This window comes from Stylophora pistillata, chromosome 8 (assembly GCF_964205215.1).
Source record: "Stylophora pistillata chromosome 8, jaStyPist1.2, whole genome shotgun sequence".
Classification (NCBI taxonomy): Eukaryota; Metazoa; Cnidaria; class Anthozoa; order Scleractinia; family Pocilloporidae; genus Stylophora; species Stylophora pistillata.
Genome location: NC_142526.1, coordinates 17,966,649 through 17,983,573, shown reverse-complemented (window position 1 = coordinate 17,983,573; position 16,925 = coordinate 17,966,649). Strand labels below are relative to the sequence as shown.

Here is a 16,925-nt window from a genome sequence, read left to right as displayed (position 1 = left end):
TTACGGGTTAGGGTTAGCTTATGAGACAGTTCATAATCGAATAACTTGACGCTTTAAATTTTTTAGTAGAAATTAAAAACCATACCAAATATTGTTTTTTCTTTTAAATCTGCCGATCGGTTAAATAGCAGCCTTGATTTTCTCTGTAGCTACTTCACTTGTGCATCTGTGCAAACTTCGAGATGCAGAAACGCAGCGACTTGCTCTTCAAACACTGGAGCTGTTGGCCATAGAGAATTCTGATGTCATTGTTACGCATGTAGGTTGTGCATCCTGGTTTTCCAATTGTTACGTATTTAAATTTAATACACTAGCAAATCGTTTCCTTGAAAGTGAATTGGAGTATAAGGGGGAGCTTGGGACGAACTTCTTGTACAGTCGAACCTGTATTAAAGCGGCACCGTATTAGTCAGAGTTCGGCTGTCAGAGTCCCGAATTTCTTTCCCCTTAATCACTGTAATTTTCACCTCTATTAATCGGTCGTGGTCACCCTTTCCTTAATGACTGCTTTAGTTAATTTTTATCTTTTATCCTTTTATGTACTTAGGTTTTATTCGTGTAATGTAGATTTGACTCTGAAAAGCCCCTTGGGGACGAGCCAATAAAGTATGTATGTAGGTATTGAACGGTCTAACACGGAACTACTCAAATGAAACTAAGAATAATCTTTCAAGTAATATTTGATTTATGGTTATCTCCTAAAATCAATGTTTGTACTGTTTTTGAGCGAGTTTTTGTGCACTACGTGATCAATCATGGCATAAAATGGCGTTTTTTATCGTTTGAGTTTAAAACGATAACTCGCCCTCCCCATTAAGACGCCTGCACTGTAGGCAAGAGGAAGGATGTCGCGATCAACTATTGAGGTCGTGTTGTGTTTAATTGATTTCAGGATTCCCTGCTGGAGTTGCTGCTGTCTCTTCCTAATCTGACAGATGATGAACAGTTGTTCTTGCTGGCAGGAAAGATTATTCTTTATTACGCTGAAAGTGAGCTGGTAAGTAACAAAGATACGACTTGTCTGTACAAAGTTCAGCGATAGGTAATCTTGAAATTTACAGATTGAAGTTTCAGTTAAAAATCGAAAAAATTCCGCACACATCAAAGGATTAGACTGTGCTTTCCTATCAGTTTACCTTTCGATGTAACCATCTTTGAATACTGGGGATACGAGACGATGACGTTCTGTGGGCAAATCGGTGCGATAAACGACAAGTTTACATACCATAGGATAATTTTTTAAAACGTTCTGTTTGAAATGGATTATATTCAAGTGCATTAACTGTTTTTTTTGTTTTTTTTTTAATTCTTATTTTATTTTTAAGCTTCGTTGGGGTAGTAATGACCAAAACGTTCGACTAACTTTTCTTTGAACCATTAACACCCAAACATCAGTGTACATATTCTTCATACTGTTCTCTATACACTTTCTATGGTGCTTACAAGGAGAATTTGATTAACAATCAAGAGCCTCTTTCGTTAATGATCATTCCCTTCATTCTCGTGACGTTGATGTGTGATTCAAAGATGTTGTTGTCAGTAGAAATTAGATGCTAGGCAACGTTAGGCGTCAAAGGGTGAAAGAATGAAAGAATAAGTTACTAAAACATGTCAAACTAGAGCGCCTTCACAGTTTACCTAACAAACTATACCATGTTTATTCATAATTTCAGGCCTGTCAGAAACTTGTTGAGGCTGAGAACTTGAAGTTTTGTTTGATGGAGTTGGCCTACAGCTTGGATCCTCTGCTACAGAATGTAGTGGCCAAGATTATCCTGGCCATGATAGACTCACACGAGAACAAGTAAGTGGTGTGCACGAAAAGAAGTGTAGTATATTCTACCATAGTATTAAGACTCGTTCCCAACGAAAGTTTGCACGAAAAGTTCAGTAAATCGCGTTTCCTTGATGTTGAGGAAAAATTAGAGAAAAACCGTGGGAGAAAGGCTTTTTCAAGGTCAAAGTGATCGTTAGTGGCTCACGTACCTTCAGTTACTGGTTCCACAGGAAGTGACAGGAAAGAATGGCATTTAATCTTTCCACTCCCGAGATCTCATTAATAATTCTCCTTACTGTCTCCCATACTATTTTTATGAAGTTAGTTTGGAGAATTTGGTATTTGATCAACTATTAGTCCCCTAATTAATATTTTACTTTATTCCCCTTACGTGTCTGCTTGATATAGTATTGATTAGGAAACAGAACCCAAGAAAAGCACTTGCTCTGATTGTTTGTGTTTAATTTTTTTTTTCTCCTTTCACTCAGGGACGAAATTACCGAACTTGGCTTGGATGAAGTGTTAATCCACATCAGAAATGAGTCTACAGATCGAGATGCTTGGCGCATGGCAGATCACGGACTGATGATACTGCACAATGTCAAACAAACTACTGATTCAAACAAATCCAAATCTCTTGCCACAGACCTACCAACTAAGAAAGCTCTTTGAACCACGTGATGGGTACTATAGAATGTAGGGGTGGAATTTGGGGGTGGAAAAGAAGCCTTTTACATGTACATCCACTGTGTTAAAGCTCTTTTTTTTTTTTTTAATTACCTTCTTAGAGCCGGAAATGTAGCAAATAGAAAGAATAACGAAAGATAGGAAAGATAGACAAGACCATGATTTGAGCTCTACATGTCTACATATTATAGGCTTGTACTCACTCACAGGTAACTGAAATAAGTAAAGTGTATATATGCAAACATTGCAATACAGTGAGAGTGAATCAGCTCATTTTTAATCATCGAAGAACAGCACAGAACTTCATGAGACGAATTTGAAACTGTATCGGTGTAAAACTTCTCGTAGAGGAATGCAGCGTTCAACACTTAACACCGTAACACATCAGTATGCATATTCTTCATACATCTCCATACATTTCCCAAGGTGCTGACAAGGAGAATTTGTTGAATAATCAAGAGCTTCTTTACTTTATGATCATTTCCTTTATTCTCATGACCTTGACGTGTGATTCCAGGGCTGATATTGTGAGGAGAAATTGGGTGCTGGTCACTCTTAGGGGAGTGAAAAGGTTGAGTGTCAGGTTCAGGTCGCGCGGAGAAAGATTACTACTGCTATAGAAACAGCGTCGATTACAGAACGGGTTCGTTATTGTTTGAAAATTTTTACCTTCCCTTCCTGGTTGAAATACTGGGCAACCAAGTATCTTAGTTCTTACACATCAAGTTGCCGGGCTGTTTTCCCAACAATATGTATTCCACTCATATGAGTCAACTGACTCCCCATCTACTTGTCAAAAGCTTCTGTCCAAAACATTTCAGTCTCTCTCTGTCTCACACGCACACATTCTTACCGAGGATAACAAATTTGTTGTGACTTTTCTGCGTTGGCATTCTTTTTCCACAATAGCCTTTGAGTGTATATAGGTAATGAACGAACAAGTCTGACTGGTTTAGTTGACGCAAATGGTTATTTAAGTGTAAAAAGGTATTTATAGCAAGCACAAATAGGTTTAGTTGCCGCCAAAACGGCCCTAAGAAAGCGTCTGGTGTTAAATCTTACTGACAAGCCATACACCTGTTGATCGAACTCAAATATTTTTGTACCGATTGTATAGTACTCTTAAACATTTTGATAGTAAAGTGCATTAAAAGTAACCTATCTGGAAAAAAAATGCTTTGCTTTTGTTAATCCAGTCGCGATCTCTGTGGAAAGAGTGGACTCTGTTTGGTAATATGATTGCAGTGTTGAATGATTTTGCTTCTAAAAATTCGACTGAGTTGATCTCCCAAGGAGACCCCGTCTTAACATTTCTGTGATAAAATTCTGGCCATCAGAAGCCTTTATTGCAGACTTTTCAGGAGGGAAGAGACGAGGTTTGGGGTGGGGGAGGGGGACTGGATTTGGAGCAGTTCAGTGTGTAACACGAATACCGTAAGGTACAGGATTTTAATAAAAGTTCCCCTTATCTTTCATTAAGGTTGCAGCCCTGTAGACGGTGCTAGGATTTATTCCACTTTAAAAAGGAGTGAGAAGTTCGTCTCATTGCTGGTCCTCAAGAAATATCATCGTGATCATTTTGTCTTGCACTGCGCGAGCATTATGCATTGTTGGAACGAAGTTCGATAAGGGGCCGACCATTTAACTTTTGAGGGGGGGTGGGTGATTTTGAAAAAAAATTTCCTGCAAGCGCTTTCTGGAAGAAAAAAATTGCATGCAGCCCAAATGTAACAGAAAAATGTACCAAAAAATCGGAAAAAATATCCTGCACAGCAGATTGCTGGAAAAAAATTTCTTGATGACTAGAAATCACCCACCCCCCCTCAAAAGTTAAATGGTCGGCCCCTTAGACCAGACACAATGTCAAAAAGTCAGACCACTTTAAAAGCCTAACAAGCTGATTAAACCGGTTAACACCCACAGATGTCTATTCTGAGTCAAGGGAGATAAATTTTTTTTTTGTTGATTGACATAAGCAAGCATTCGTCCCGCTGGACAAGGGCAGTGAGGGCGTGAAAGCTTGTCGCCTTTTCTTTCAAAGAACTACCAAAGTCTGAGATGTTTGGAAAACAGTGGAATTTCTGCTCATAGTAGTAGTTAACCTTTATTTAACTAGGGTAATCCCTTCACAATACTTAAAGGTATATCTGTTATCAATAGGAGCCGTAAATTAAAAACTAACAAAAAGTTTTAAAAATAAATAATAAGAAACTAAGTAACTAAGTTAAAATAGTACAGTATAACAATTAAAACTGATTCTTATTTAATAAATAATTATTATACCGTGACACAACTGAGCCATTATGATAAAAACTTTTCTTGGCGGTCTCAGTTCTTACTGAAGGTAAGTATATAAAATTGCTTCTTCTTGTTTCTCTTGAAATGACTTCCTTATTCAACTTAAAATAATTTTTTAAAAACTGTGGTACATTATTATTTAAACACTTCTTCACTAAACCTAAAATATGAGCGTTACGGAGATCTTCTAAACTCTGAAAATTAAGATAGTCGGTGGATGTTGTACCCCAATTAGATTTAACTATAATTTTCGAGGCCCGCCTTTGCAAAGATTCGAGACTTTCCATATCTGCTTTATTGCAGCTGGACCAAACAACATCGTAATAATCAAAACTGGGCAAAATTAATGAATTATACATCTCAAGAGCTGCATATATATAGTGATATTCCTTCTAAGGCGCCCTAAGGCACCAACTCTTTTACCAACCTTAGAAATAACATAACGAACATGGTCTTTCCACGTAAGACTATCGTCAAGAACGATGCCTAAATACTTAAAATCATAAACTCTATTCATTTCATAATCACCTATTTTGAAAACTACTGTGTCAGTAGCTTTAGAAAGCCTAGCATCAGTTCCAAAAATTACAAATCCTGTTTTTCTTTTGTTGATAAGAAGAAAATTACTGAGAGTCCATTTGTTCACTTCGTCTAGTTCTGCATTCAAAATTTCCTCCAAGATTTTAATGTCCTTGCGGGCTGCAAAAACAACAGCATCATCAGCGTATAATAATATATTACATTTGCTGATAGTAGTAGGTAAATCATTGATGAACAGCACAAACAACAATGGTCCAAGGATTGAACCTTGCTACACACCAAAAGCAACATCACAAGGGTCTGACAGAGAACTTTGGACTGTCACCACTTGTCGTCTGTCGGTTAGGTAATCCCTAAACCATCCAAGCTCTTTTTCAGTGACTCCATATCCCATCGTGAGTTTCTCCAGTAGCAGGTCATGGTCCACTGTATTGAACGCTTTTCGCAAATCGATGAAAACTGTACCAGTTAGTAGACCCTGATCCATATTGCGCCTTATGCTGTCAGTGAATGATAAGACAGCCAAATCAGTAGAGTGGCCCTTACGGAAGCCACATCGGTAGGGACTCAATAACTTTTCTCCAGCCAGAAAATCATATAACTGCGTGTGAACTACTCTTTCCAGAACCTTAGATATGGTCGGTAGTACAGATATCGGTCGATAATTATCCATGTCATTTGATTTGCCATCTTGAACAAAGGATTTACACGTGCCCATTTCCATTCAGAGGGGACGTATCCATAAATCAAAGAAGCGTTAATAAGAGTAGTCATCGGTTTAGCAATTATTTCAGCTGAATCCTTTAACAGACGTGCAGGTAACTGATCAAGTCCAACAGATTTTTTGGTTTTGAGCTTCCGTAATTGATCACGGATGAAATCGACAGATACTTCCTCAAAACGGAAAGTGTACGATGGACCTGACATCAGAAATTCGAACGATCGTGCAGATGGTAGACATCGTCCAAAAACTTGAACGAGCCTGTCCACAGTTTTGGTCAAGAAATTATTCAAGCTGTTTGCAATTTCCTTGTCAACGTAAATTTGAGTTCCATTAACATCAATACTGGTAACACGCTTTGTTTTCTGACCAGGCATGATCTGCTTAATGGTTTTCCAAAACTTTTTAGGATCGTCACTGTTTTCATCAATGAGTTCTCTGCTATATTTACTTTTTGAATCACGGACAAGTTTTGTAACACGATTTCGAGATCTCCTAAACGCCGACCACTCTTCATCCAAATCATCCTCGGAGACCCAGGGGCTGTGAGTCGATTTCAAGTTAAGGGCAGAAGAGCTCTTCTGCCCTTAACTTGAAATCGACTCACAACCCCTGGGTCTCCGGAGATGCATCCAAATTTGAACGCCTAGCTTTATTTAACAGGAACTCACGCTGACCAATTTCATGTTTAATCGATCCATTCATCCAAGGACAGGTAAGACCACGTACCTTTTTAGTTATCAATGGGGCATGCTTATCCACAATGGACACAAATGAGCCTTTGAAACTTGTCCAGAGATCGTTTACAACTGACCAACCATTAGTTTCCACCGACAGATTCCCAGTCAACCTCTCTAATCTAATTTTTTCTTTAGAAATTAAACCCAAAATCAAAAATGAGATTTACTGCGTGACGTACGTCAATGGCCGGTCATCCAAGAATGATGTCCATGTCCGGTCACCAAAGCATTCTGGATATCCGAATAATTTTTTTTTCTATCCATTCCACGAGGTTGTAACGCCCTTCGATCTCATGCAAAAAGGAGTGATAAATCCAATTTACTGAAAAACGTTTTAAGAGGGTTTTAAGTGAGGGAATATTAATATCTACTGTTACAGAAAAACCAGAACCTCAATCAAGTTCATTTTTTTTCGTGTGAAATAAACCCGAAGCAATAGCGCTTTATACTATTACTAAAAATAGATTTTGCTACGTGATAACCTACGAGACCCCCCTCACAGACTCAGACAAACATTGCGACCAGCTTAATGAAATGTATGAGCGAGAGCTGTAAAATTAAAACAAAACGACGGAAAATTTCCTCAAAAAATGACTTGGCGTTCTAAAAGGAAGCGGTATGGTTGGTACCAAATACTGTTGTTGGGGTGTGTGTAAGACAGACTCAAGATATGCAGATAAATGGCCAAAATCACTCAAAGAGAGAAAGGAATCGGGGAAGAAAGTATTCATTCCTACCAAAACCTTCGTGAGACATGGCAAAGTGCAAGCGTTGGCTAGTGGCTTGTCCGTGTGAGTTTTTTACGGAGAAAATATAACAAGAAACACTTAAGTTATATTTGTGTTCTTCACTGGCCCGGCGAAAAAGGTCCAACAGCCGAATTTCCCGATCCACTGAAGGCAAATCTTAGACCAGCGCAAGTAAGTTGAGCACATGCTCCTAAGAGGAAAGCACCGAAAGAAAGAGAAAATTCAGCGTCAAAGAAACAGAAATTATTCGATGACAACTGCACGAACATTAATTACATAAACTACATGAACTGGCATTTAATAGAAACACAACCAGTATTTAGCGCAATATACAAAAATCCGCCGCTCGTATCTTAGAAAAGAGGGCGATCGCTCAAAGACATACTCGTGAGGGCCAAACTTTGAACCGGCTATTCTAAACACTCGCTGGGGAGTCGTGTAGGCCTGTCAACCCCCTTTTTACATTGTATACATCAGAATTTTCTTGAAGAACTTTGGAAGCAAACCATTTTCCATGATCGATTGCCGGATCAAGGGTGTGACAATTCCCGCATCTCACACAGTCTGTACAAGATCTTCTCGTTTACCGCTTAATTTTAAGCCCCTACATTTTAACCACCGTTTTAGCTTGTCTACAGTGTATTCTTCCGGTTCTCTTTCAAATTTGGAGCCAGGAAAGCCTTCCTCGTCGGTCAGAACTGTAAGGGAATAAGCGAACTACTCGCCATTTCCCTTGTAGCTCTCAAAGAAGTGGAGTTTGTTTGTCTGAGTCACGCGGGGGGTCTAAAGTCTCATGACGTCATTAGTATAAAGCGCTATTGCAAGCCGATGACAAGCATTTAATACTTCGGTCTGATTTCCGATTCATTATCAGTGTGGGTTCAAAGAAATTCCCTATATAAGGTAATTTGTCGTCTGGCGGAAATACTACTGGCGCCTTTTCGCTACTTGGGCTAGGTGATTATGACAAGAACCCGTCCCAAGCCTTTCACTGAGTATCCGGATATTTTGGGGGGATATTCAGAAGTTTACGGAATGTCTAAGAAATATTGTGATTTTTATAATTAGAGCAGTTAATGATATCAGTCAGGAATACTTGGGGCTTATTCGGCATGGTTGAGCATTGTGTTTCGAATTCCCCGTTATTTTCAAGAAACAATCCTTACTTATAAGTCAGAATTATCGTAGCGGCTTTGGGAACTGATTAGACTTGATCAACTTCTTGATAAACGGCATGCATCTGTGTTTTCTCGAAAGTTATTTTTGTTGCTTTTGTTGCCTCCACAGTTTTAACCCTCACACTCTAAGATGATATTTTTCTCCATTTATCTCGTAAGGTATTTAAAAGGAGAACTTTTCTAAAAATCAAGAGCTTGTCAAGTTTGCAATCATTTCATTTATTCTCGTGACATTAACATTTGATTCAGGGGTGATAATGCTGGGAAAAATAAGATTTTCATTACCCTTATCAGGATTTTAAGTTAACGTGGACAATTTTACGCATAATTCCGTACACAAACTTGAAATTTTTGCCCAAAACATGCAAGATTGGTCTATTTTTATAACTGATTTTGAGAAATCTGCAAGCATTTAATTTTTGAGAATTTCCGAACAGATCCCCTAATGGTAATAAATTTCTCTAAATAGGAATGACATAAAAATTAGCCACTCAAAATTTGATGTGTAGAACCTTTATTATGACCTTTGACATTCAGATCCCTGAAGTGTTGTATTTGGGAATGTCAAAATGATCATGTTGTTAGTTTCGTTGCCATGCAAATTACACACAAATAACATACAGGAAGAGCTTATCTGTAAGCGTTTTTGGTCTTACAGGATGTACAGTTATTAATACGTCATAAGATCATCTTTTAAAGGATAAAAAAATACAGAAACCATCGCCTCGAACTTTGTCGAAGTTCGGTAATCCCATGAATCAAAACATATGGGTCTTCTTCATTGCTTCAACACAGTTTTTCTGTCAAATCCTGAAAATAGTGCCTCGCTAAATACGGCGACTGTTAATTTTTCGCGAAACCAGACATTGCAAAAAGTTGTATCATAAAGGTATGCAAACTATTTTTAGGTACTATATCTTTAGAAAAGACCTAGCCTGACCCTGGTACCCTCCTAAATTTTCGGATATGACTCCCTCCCCACCCTCTTTACGTCCGAATTCTTCTCATTCCGTCACATTATATAGTCGTTCCAAACAAGGCAAACCCACAAGCTGAGCTACAGTTCACTTTGTTAAGAGTACAATACACCGTAGCGGTTGACTGACCTTGTGTTTGCTGATAACAATGGCCTCCAGGACTCCAGTTCGCTTAGACCCAGCAACAGGTAAAAAGATTCCACCGCCTGTTTCGCCGAAGCCTGTCAGAATGACAGCCACACGGTTAACGAAGGCGAATTCCAGACCGCCACCACCATCGCTTCAGTCTTCAGGTGGAATGAAAAGCACTGAAGAAGAACTTGATGCACTGACTGATCTTCTTGTGAAAAATTTGGAGAATACAGGCGATCCAGATTTTTTCGGTAAGGCACTAAGCTGTGCCACATTGCTGATGTTTACCCATTGTTATTGTATTCAGTATCGCGTTTTTCGCTAGGGCTTCTTTTGCAGTTCTCTCTAAGCATTGCTTGGGTTTTGGGAAAATCTGTTTATAATTCTTAATTCGTCGAGGCTTTTTCCTCGACTGGATTTACATGGTCAGGTTTTATTAATCCTGTGCAATGAACAGACGTGGTTTAACTTTAGATTTGAGTGTTGTGTCAAAACACACAACGGGTCAGAAAATTGGTAACACTGACTTTACTTACAGCGGGTCATTCCTTCTATCGCTCTTTTCTTACAATTTAATTTTCAGTCTCACTAATGCAAGAGTACTTAACCAGCTTTAAAAATTACGTCGACATTTACTGATGTTAATCCACGCAAATTCATTAAGGCCTAATATACACTAAACAGATGAACTTTTCTCAGACACGTAATTTGCCAAAAAAATGGAGAGGATATTTTTTGTGCTGGTCAGTCGTATTTCAGGGTTAAAAGTAACATACACAGCGAAGCTCAAAAATGCATACCGGTTAATGACTTCTTCCTTTAAAAAAATGAAAGCTGTTTTGTTGTTACTTTTTCTGTGTTAGCGTATAATTAAAAAAAAATCTGTATGAATAATAAATTGACCCTTGCAGAATACTGAAATTGTTAAAATCTTTCACATTCCTTTCTTGGGTGTCGTTCTGCTTACGAACTTATAGAAATGTCCTGTTTGGAATTGCTCCGGTGTGCTTCTCATTTGCAGCTGCTACATCATTCAGTTACAAACTGTTCTCCTTAAAGAGATAACTCAAAATGTCCATATTTGCAGCAAAGTGTATGTCTGTTTGATAGGTCAATTATCTTAATTGTTCACAACATCCGTTTGGATGGCGTTACTTAGGTAAAGTGATAAGGGGAACAAGCTGGTTTTCTTAATGAACTCTAGATGAACTCTAAAAGATCAGAAAATTTACCATTTTCCCCAGATTAGGCTGAATTTTGAATTCAAATCACAACATCCTGAACATCTCTGATCGTTTCAGATGGTCAGAGGTTAATCAGAGAACTGACACTAGTGGCTTTCCTATTTATATATTGTGTCACAGCTTTTTTTGATTTTGAGAAACCATACAAGAGGTTGTCCTATACTTTTTATGTGAAGTATAATTGGGCGATTTTTTTTTCTGATGAATGGTCATTTTAATTTTTTATTTAGATAGTAAGATCTTTTCATTTCCACATGAACGGATTTGTTTTATTTAAATGTGACCCTTGAATTAAGAGCTAAATTTAATAAATGAGATTATTGAACCATTTTGTTTTGCCAGGTGAATTTGTGGCTATTTTATTCCTTTTTAAAATGTTTGTATTGTTCTCGAACGACATGGGGTTAGGTATTCACAGGGGATGGTCTTCGTGTGGATCAATAAAAGTCACAAAACAGACCACAACTGGCTCTCAAACTACTAAGATAAGACATGAGATCATCTTTTGTCATGTAAGACAGGTCAAGATGAGAAAAGTAAAATTATAGTAATTCAGTGTGATTGTCTAGAGTTTCGTGTGAACATGAAAAAGGTTTGGATATTATTCATGATGCATGAAAAGGCCAAATATTTTTAGGTGACTGAGTTTTACAGAGGCGTATAGGGGAACCTCATGCAAAACAGAAAAAAGTGTTCTTAAGTTTAATTTTTTGACGTTTGAAAGATTAGAGGAATATGTAAGACATTACATCAAAAGTTTTACTGGAATATTTAACAATAAATACTCAACAGTGTTTTGTTAACAGTGGCTTGGAAAGAACATAGTTAGAACTCTGACATAAGATTTAATGTTTTCAAAGTCCACAGTGTGCCTCCATCTAGAATATGTTATCCTTTAATATTCTGAAGAGTGTTTAACACGTATCTTCTTCCGATATATGCATTCATTATCCAGCATACAGGTAATGAGGATATTCAAACTACTCACTAGGTAGAAGTTGTTATCTTCATCTAGTACCAAATTCTTGCAACTAATCAGTTACATGGAAATGTTTAGCAACTAGAGGAGAGAATTTAAAATCACAACTTGGGAGTTACAGGGGCAGAACACACTTGCCATTTATTTGAATTTGATAGAGGAAAAATAAATTGATACATCATTCTTGATAAGAAAAAATGTCATTAATTTTTTATGATTATGGTTTTCATAGGAATCTGCAGTAAGTGTGGGCAGAAAGTCTCAGGAGAGGGGACAGGTTGTACTGCTATGGACAAATTATTCCACATCAAGTGCTTCCTCTGTGTCAAATGTGGTGAGTGAATTTTCAGTAGCTATTGGTTGGTATTCCTGTGACTCAGTTGATCTTGATGTTCATCCAGCTGTTCTGATTAATGTGCATTTGGCATTAGACACTTTGACTGGTATACAATGCCTAACCTTTCTGTTCTGTAACAGATAAGATAAAAAGGACCTGGAGGTGCTCTAGTTATTGATAAGATAAGACTACGTGGTCCTGCATGCCTGTTAACAGATGCTCTACATCTTAAGTTGGTTCAGGCTGTTGGATAAAAACAGGTCCTGGAAACAGTTTCGTGCTTCAGACCCTTAAAGTAGATACCTAGTTTCAGAAATCTTCCCTAGCAGAGTACCAAAATCTTTTTTGCACCAAGGGAGCTTGGGGGAGAGAGCATATTTTCCAGGCTCTTATTTGTGTCCCTTTTGACTATCCTTAGCTGCCCAGAGGCTCCTGTCCTTATCAGGCATAAGTGATTACTTTGTTTCCATTCCTCAAGAGAGAGGTCTTTCCAGGCACAGTTTTAGAAGGATCTCAGGGTTCCCAAAGGTTTTTTTTGGTCAACTGAGGAGCCTGGTTCTTGAAAGCCTTTAAAATGGCAGTGTTTATTAATTTTGCCAAAGAGGAAGGTAAATGACCCCTGAATCTCATGCTGTGTGTGTGCACAGCCCTTTTTTATTCTCAGGTCTGGTGGAATTTCATCCATTAGCAATCCTGTTTTATCTTGGTTAGAATTCGTGTCATGCAGGTTTTTTTCTTCAAAGTTGTGTTATTTCAGTCCTGTTTTTTTCTCGGTCACTCAGCTGACTATAGTTCATACCTGTTTTCTTAGGATGTCAGCTTACTGGACAGGTCTTTTACAAGGTGGAAGAGGAGGTGTTTTGTGAGGCAGACTATCTAGTGAGTATTACACTGGGAAATATTTTCTAATATAACTTGTTGCTTAAACAGAGACAAATAAAATATTTTACATCTAGAGATGTAAGGACAGAATGTTTATAAAATTTTGGCCAATTGTTTATGACAGCAAATCGGACCCTCACCTGAGACTTTGTGTTTACTTAGCTTTCTTGCAAAACTCAATTTTTCCTTGTAATGTTGCCAAGTATCCAACTGAAACAACATGGAAGCTAAAATAATATCAAATATTTAAAAGTGATTTGAGAGATCATGGAAAATGTTAAGAAGTAGTTCCCAATAAGCATCAGCTGAACTTTCTTTCTGTTTTTACTGATGACTTCTAGGAAACCTAAAATAACTTTCAATTTTCTTGGCTTGTTGTTGTTTTCAACACTCCTCAATTTAATTGCACATTCAAGAAATTAAATCTGTGATATTTAAAACTTAAAATTTACCTTAAGCTGTTAACTTGCAGGATACTCTAGAAACCTGCTGGGTTTGTAACAACCGTATCACTGAAAGGGTAAGTAACTCATAAGTTGTATCATTTCAACAACATGAACTTATAGTCTTTTATGTGATCAGACTTACTGGTTACCATTAACCTTAAACTCCCAAGATCTTACCTCTAATTCTCCCCTCTAGCTGCTTCACATTTCCCTGTAAATTAGTTATGAGAATTTGGTGTTAGATCAGGAGAACAACTTCTACCTGATAAGTTTGAGTATTCTCATTACCTGTTTGCTGGATAATGTATGGATATTATAGGGAGAAGTTACATGTTAATCACTTGAAGGAGTAAAGGGTTAAATGTCTTTACAATGTTTGATGTTCCTTAAGATGCTTCATAGCTGATGAAATAAAAAAAAAAAAAAAAAGAAGAATCATAACATGGCATCATGCCTCAGGGGAAGAGTGTCACTGGTTAACCTGGATGACTTTGTTAGATCTGCTTCAGTAATGTTGGGTAAAATCTACCTGCATGCAAATCCAGCAATCATTGAGGAGGTTAGAGGGGGAGGGAGAAAGAATATTACAACCCCAACCACTCCACCCCTAGATTGTTTCTTACAGATTTATTTTGATGTAAGATTTTGTTTATGGAGAGAAGTGCTTGAGATGTATGTTAAAATTCTTTAATCAGATTTTACGAGCTACTGGAAAGTGTTTTCATCCAGACTGTTTTGTGTGTGAATTTTGTGGAAAAAAACTTGATGGAGTACAATTCACCGTGGACAACTTTAATAAAATCCACTGCATTGAGGACTACTATAGGTATGTATTATGAACATATGATGTAACACTGATGTAAGAATGGTTACACACTCTGCTGCTCCTTGTGCGACACTTTTGTGCTTGTACCATATTTTGACATCATCTGTGAGCTATAAGTGAACACTGATGAATATTTGTTAATTTGATAACAGTGTGAAAAACAGCCTGATTGTGGTTAATTAATTTCTTTTTCTTTTTTTTTTTAGATTATAGAAAAATTAAGAGTCCAGGGCTGAGTTGTTCAAAGGGCAGATCATAACACTATTCACCTGATAAAGAGGACAGTGGACAGTGTTATCCTCTCTTTGAACAACTGGGGCTAGAAAAATTTCACAAAATATTACCATAGATTTGAAGGGTAAATTTCTTCCTCTACTACAAATAGGTTAGCAGTATATTCATCAGTAAATATTTATACCTTCTCCAGGTGCAGTATACTTGATGAACATAATTAGATAAAATGAATCTAGTCAATCAAAGTTTCTGCTTGACAGGCTAGTTAAATTTCTGACAATTTGCTATTTCTTGGAGTGTTTCATATATTTTGATCTCTTATGTTTCAGTGACAAAACGTCTAGTTCTTTCTTATTTCAGGAAGTACTCTCCAAGATGTGCAGCTTGCAGTCAACTTATAATCCCTGAAGAGGTGAATAATTTCCTCATCAGTGTTGTATTATAGCCATAATACAACATTGATATTGAGCCTGAATAATGTCTTGAGTTTTCCTACTGCATAACCTTCAGAATCTTGAACATCTGTGAATATATGATTATCATATATTTGAACTGGGGGATTAATAAATGATAGGTGATCATTGCAGTAATGAATACTATGAAAGCAGTAGTGGAAATGAAGCTTTTAAAAAAAATCAGGTCTGTACAGGTGTTAAACCCGTAACTTCTGATACCGGCCGGTGCAGTGCTCTGCCAACTGAGCTAACAAGCCAACTGAAAGCAAGTAATTTTGTTGGTTTGTAATGAACCCATGAAGTGATGAATGAAAGACATTGGATAAAGGAATATTATATATATTTGAATTACAGAATAATGAATGAAGATGAGAGTGATTATTGCAGAAATGAACACCAATGAGCAGTAATGAAAATAAAGCCAGGGGAAAAATATTATGGTTCCTTTTTTCACATCAATGATTTACTTGTGTGAAACAAATTGAAATCTTATTGGGAAATTTCATATGGATAGTATTTGTTTTTCTTTCATTTTCAAAAAAAGAGGGTATATACTCAGAAGCTGGTTTTTACAACTTTTGGTCAAAATGATATTACTGCTGGAGTTCTTGTTACTTGTGACTTGACATCTGTGTAATTTCATGACTGGCTAAAAGTGCACTGTCCCATCATGCAACTTTTTTTGTCTTTGTTGCATGTAACCAATATGACAAATTTTAAAATGTTGTTCAATATTAACTCAGGGTCAAGAGGAAACAGTTCGTATCGTCTCAATGAATAAGGACTTCCATGTCAAGTGTTATGTTTGTGAGGTAAGGTATCCCAAACCTCTCTTATTTATGAAATTTAAGACCTCAAGTAACAATGTTTTAGAAGAATCACAATTTTGTGTTTATTAACTCTTCAAATACCTTAAACTTTCTCTTAGAATTTGAACAGTGCACATCATGTTTAGGCCATACGTCTGAGCAGAAAAAAATTAGCCAGACGTATTTAGCAACCTGCCTTAAAACATATTTAGTTACTTTCTCACACCAGTTACCATCTTGTTTTTGGTTGTTTCAGGACTGCAATGCCCCATTATCAGCAGAAAAGGGTGGCACTGGCTGCTATCCTTTGGACAATCACCTTCTATGTCAAGACTGCAATGCAGTCCGTGTTCAGAAGATGACAGCTGAACTAGATTATAGGCCAGCAAGGCCTTTAACAACTGAACTATAAGATCTGTGTGGTTACCAACAAGTAGAAGCTGACTTTACAAATCATTAGTTATGTTACTATGACAATTACCTGTCTCTACTTCATTGTTAATTGTGAATAGTTTTCAGAAATTCCTTGTGTCTAGTGACAAGAAACATGGTTGCAGAGAAGTTTTTGTTAACATTTTTCAAACATTCTTCTGACTTGAAATTAGCACCAAGTCAATTGTCATTTAGACTGTTTTTATAAATAAGTATATGTGTGATTCATTGTCTAAAAGGTTGTAGGGAAAAGTCTTGTTTCAGGTAACAAATAAAGCAATTATAGTCACTTGTTTAGGGATTGAACTCTCCTTTTTATGAGTTATGAGTAAACCTCCTCACTATGTGAGCTAATGAAGTGATCACCTGTCCCACTGGTTGGGACTAAACATTGGCACAAATTATGTTCCTAAAGAAGGAAACTAGCCTCTCGTTCCTATTGCAAAGCAATAAAGCACTGAAGATTTAATTAAGTTTATTAT

General features: G+C 37.2%; 2 protein-coding genes across 2 annotated transcripts in view; both read left to right on the top strand.

Annotated features, from left to right (window-relative positions):
- LOC111329397 (uncharacterized) overlaps positions 1-3,638 on the top strand; it is a 16,661-nt gene extending 13,023 nt beyond the window's left edge. Inside the window, exons 16-19 of the mRNA XM_022934096.2 lie at positions 150-259; positions 893-997; positions 1,674-1,804; positions 2,266-3,638. Of these exons, the coding sequence (XP_022789831.2) occupies positions 150-259; positions 893-997; positions 1,674-1,804; positions 2,266-2,449 (530 nt within the window). The 3' untranslated portion in view covers positions 2,450-3,638. The remainder of the gene's footprint in view (positions 1-149; positions 260-892; positions 998-1,673; positions 1,805-2,265) is intronic.
- A 6,068-nt stretch (positions 3,639-9,706) lies between these two features.
- On the top strand, positions 9,707-16,562 carry LOC111329414 (lipoma-preferred partner). The gene is made up of 8 exons (XM_022934121.2): positions 9,707-10,050; positions 12,255-12,356; positions 13,171-13,238; positions 13,714-13,761; positions 14,383-14,513; positions 15,108-15,159; positions 15,946-16,014; positions 16,268-16,562. Exons 1-8 carry the CDS (start codon positions 9,816-9,818, stop codon positions 16,421-16,423), a joined length of 861 nt encoding a protein of 286 aa, XP_022789856.1. The 5' UTR covers positions 9,707-9,815; the 3' UTR covers positions 16,424-16,562.
- The last annotated feature ends 363 nt before the right edge of the window (positions 16,563-16,925 follow it).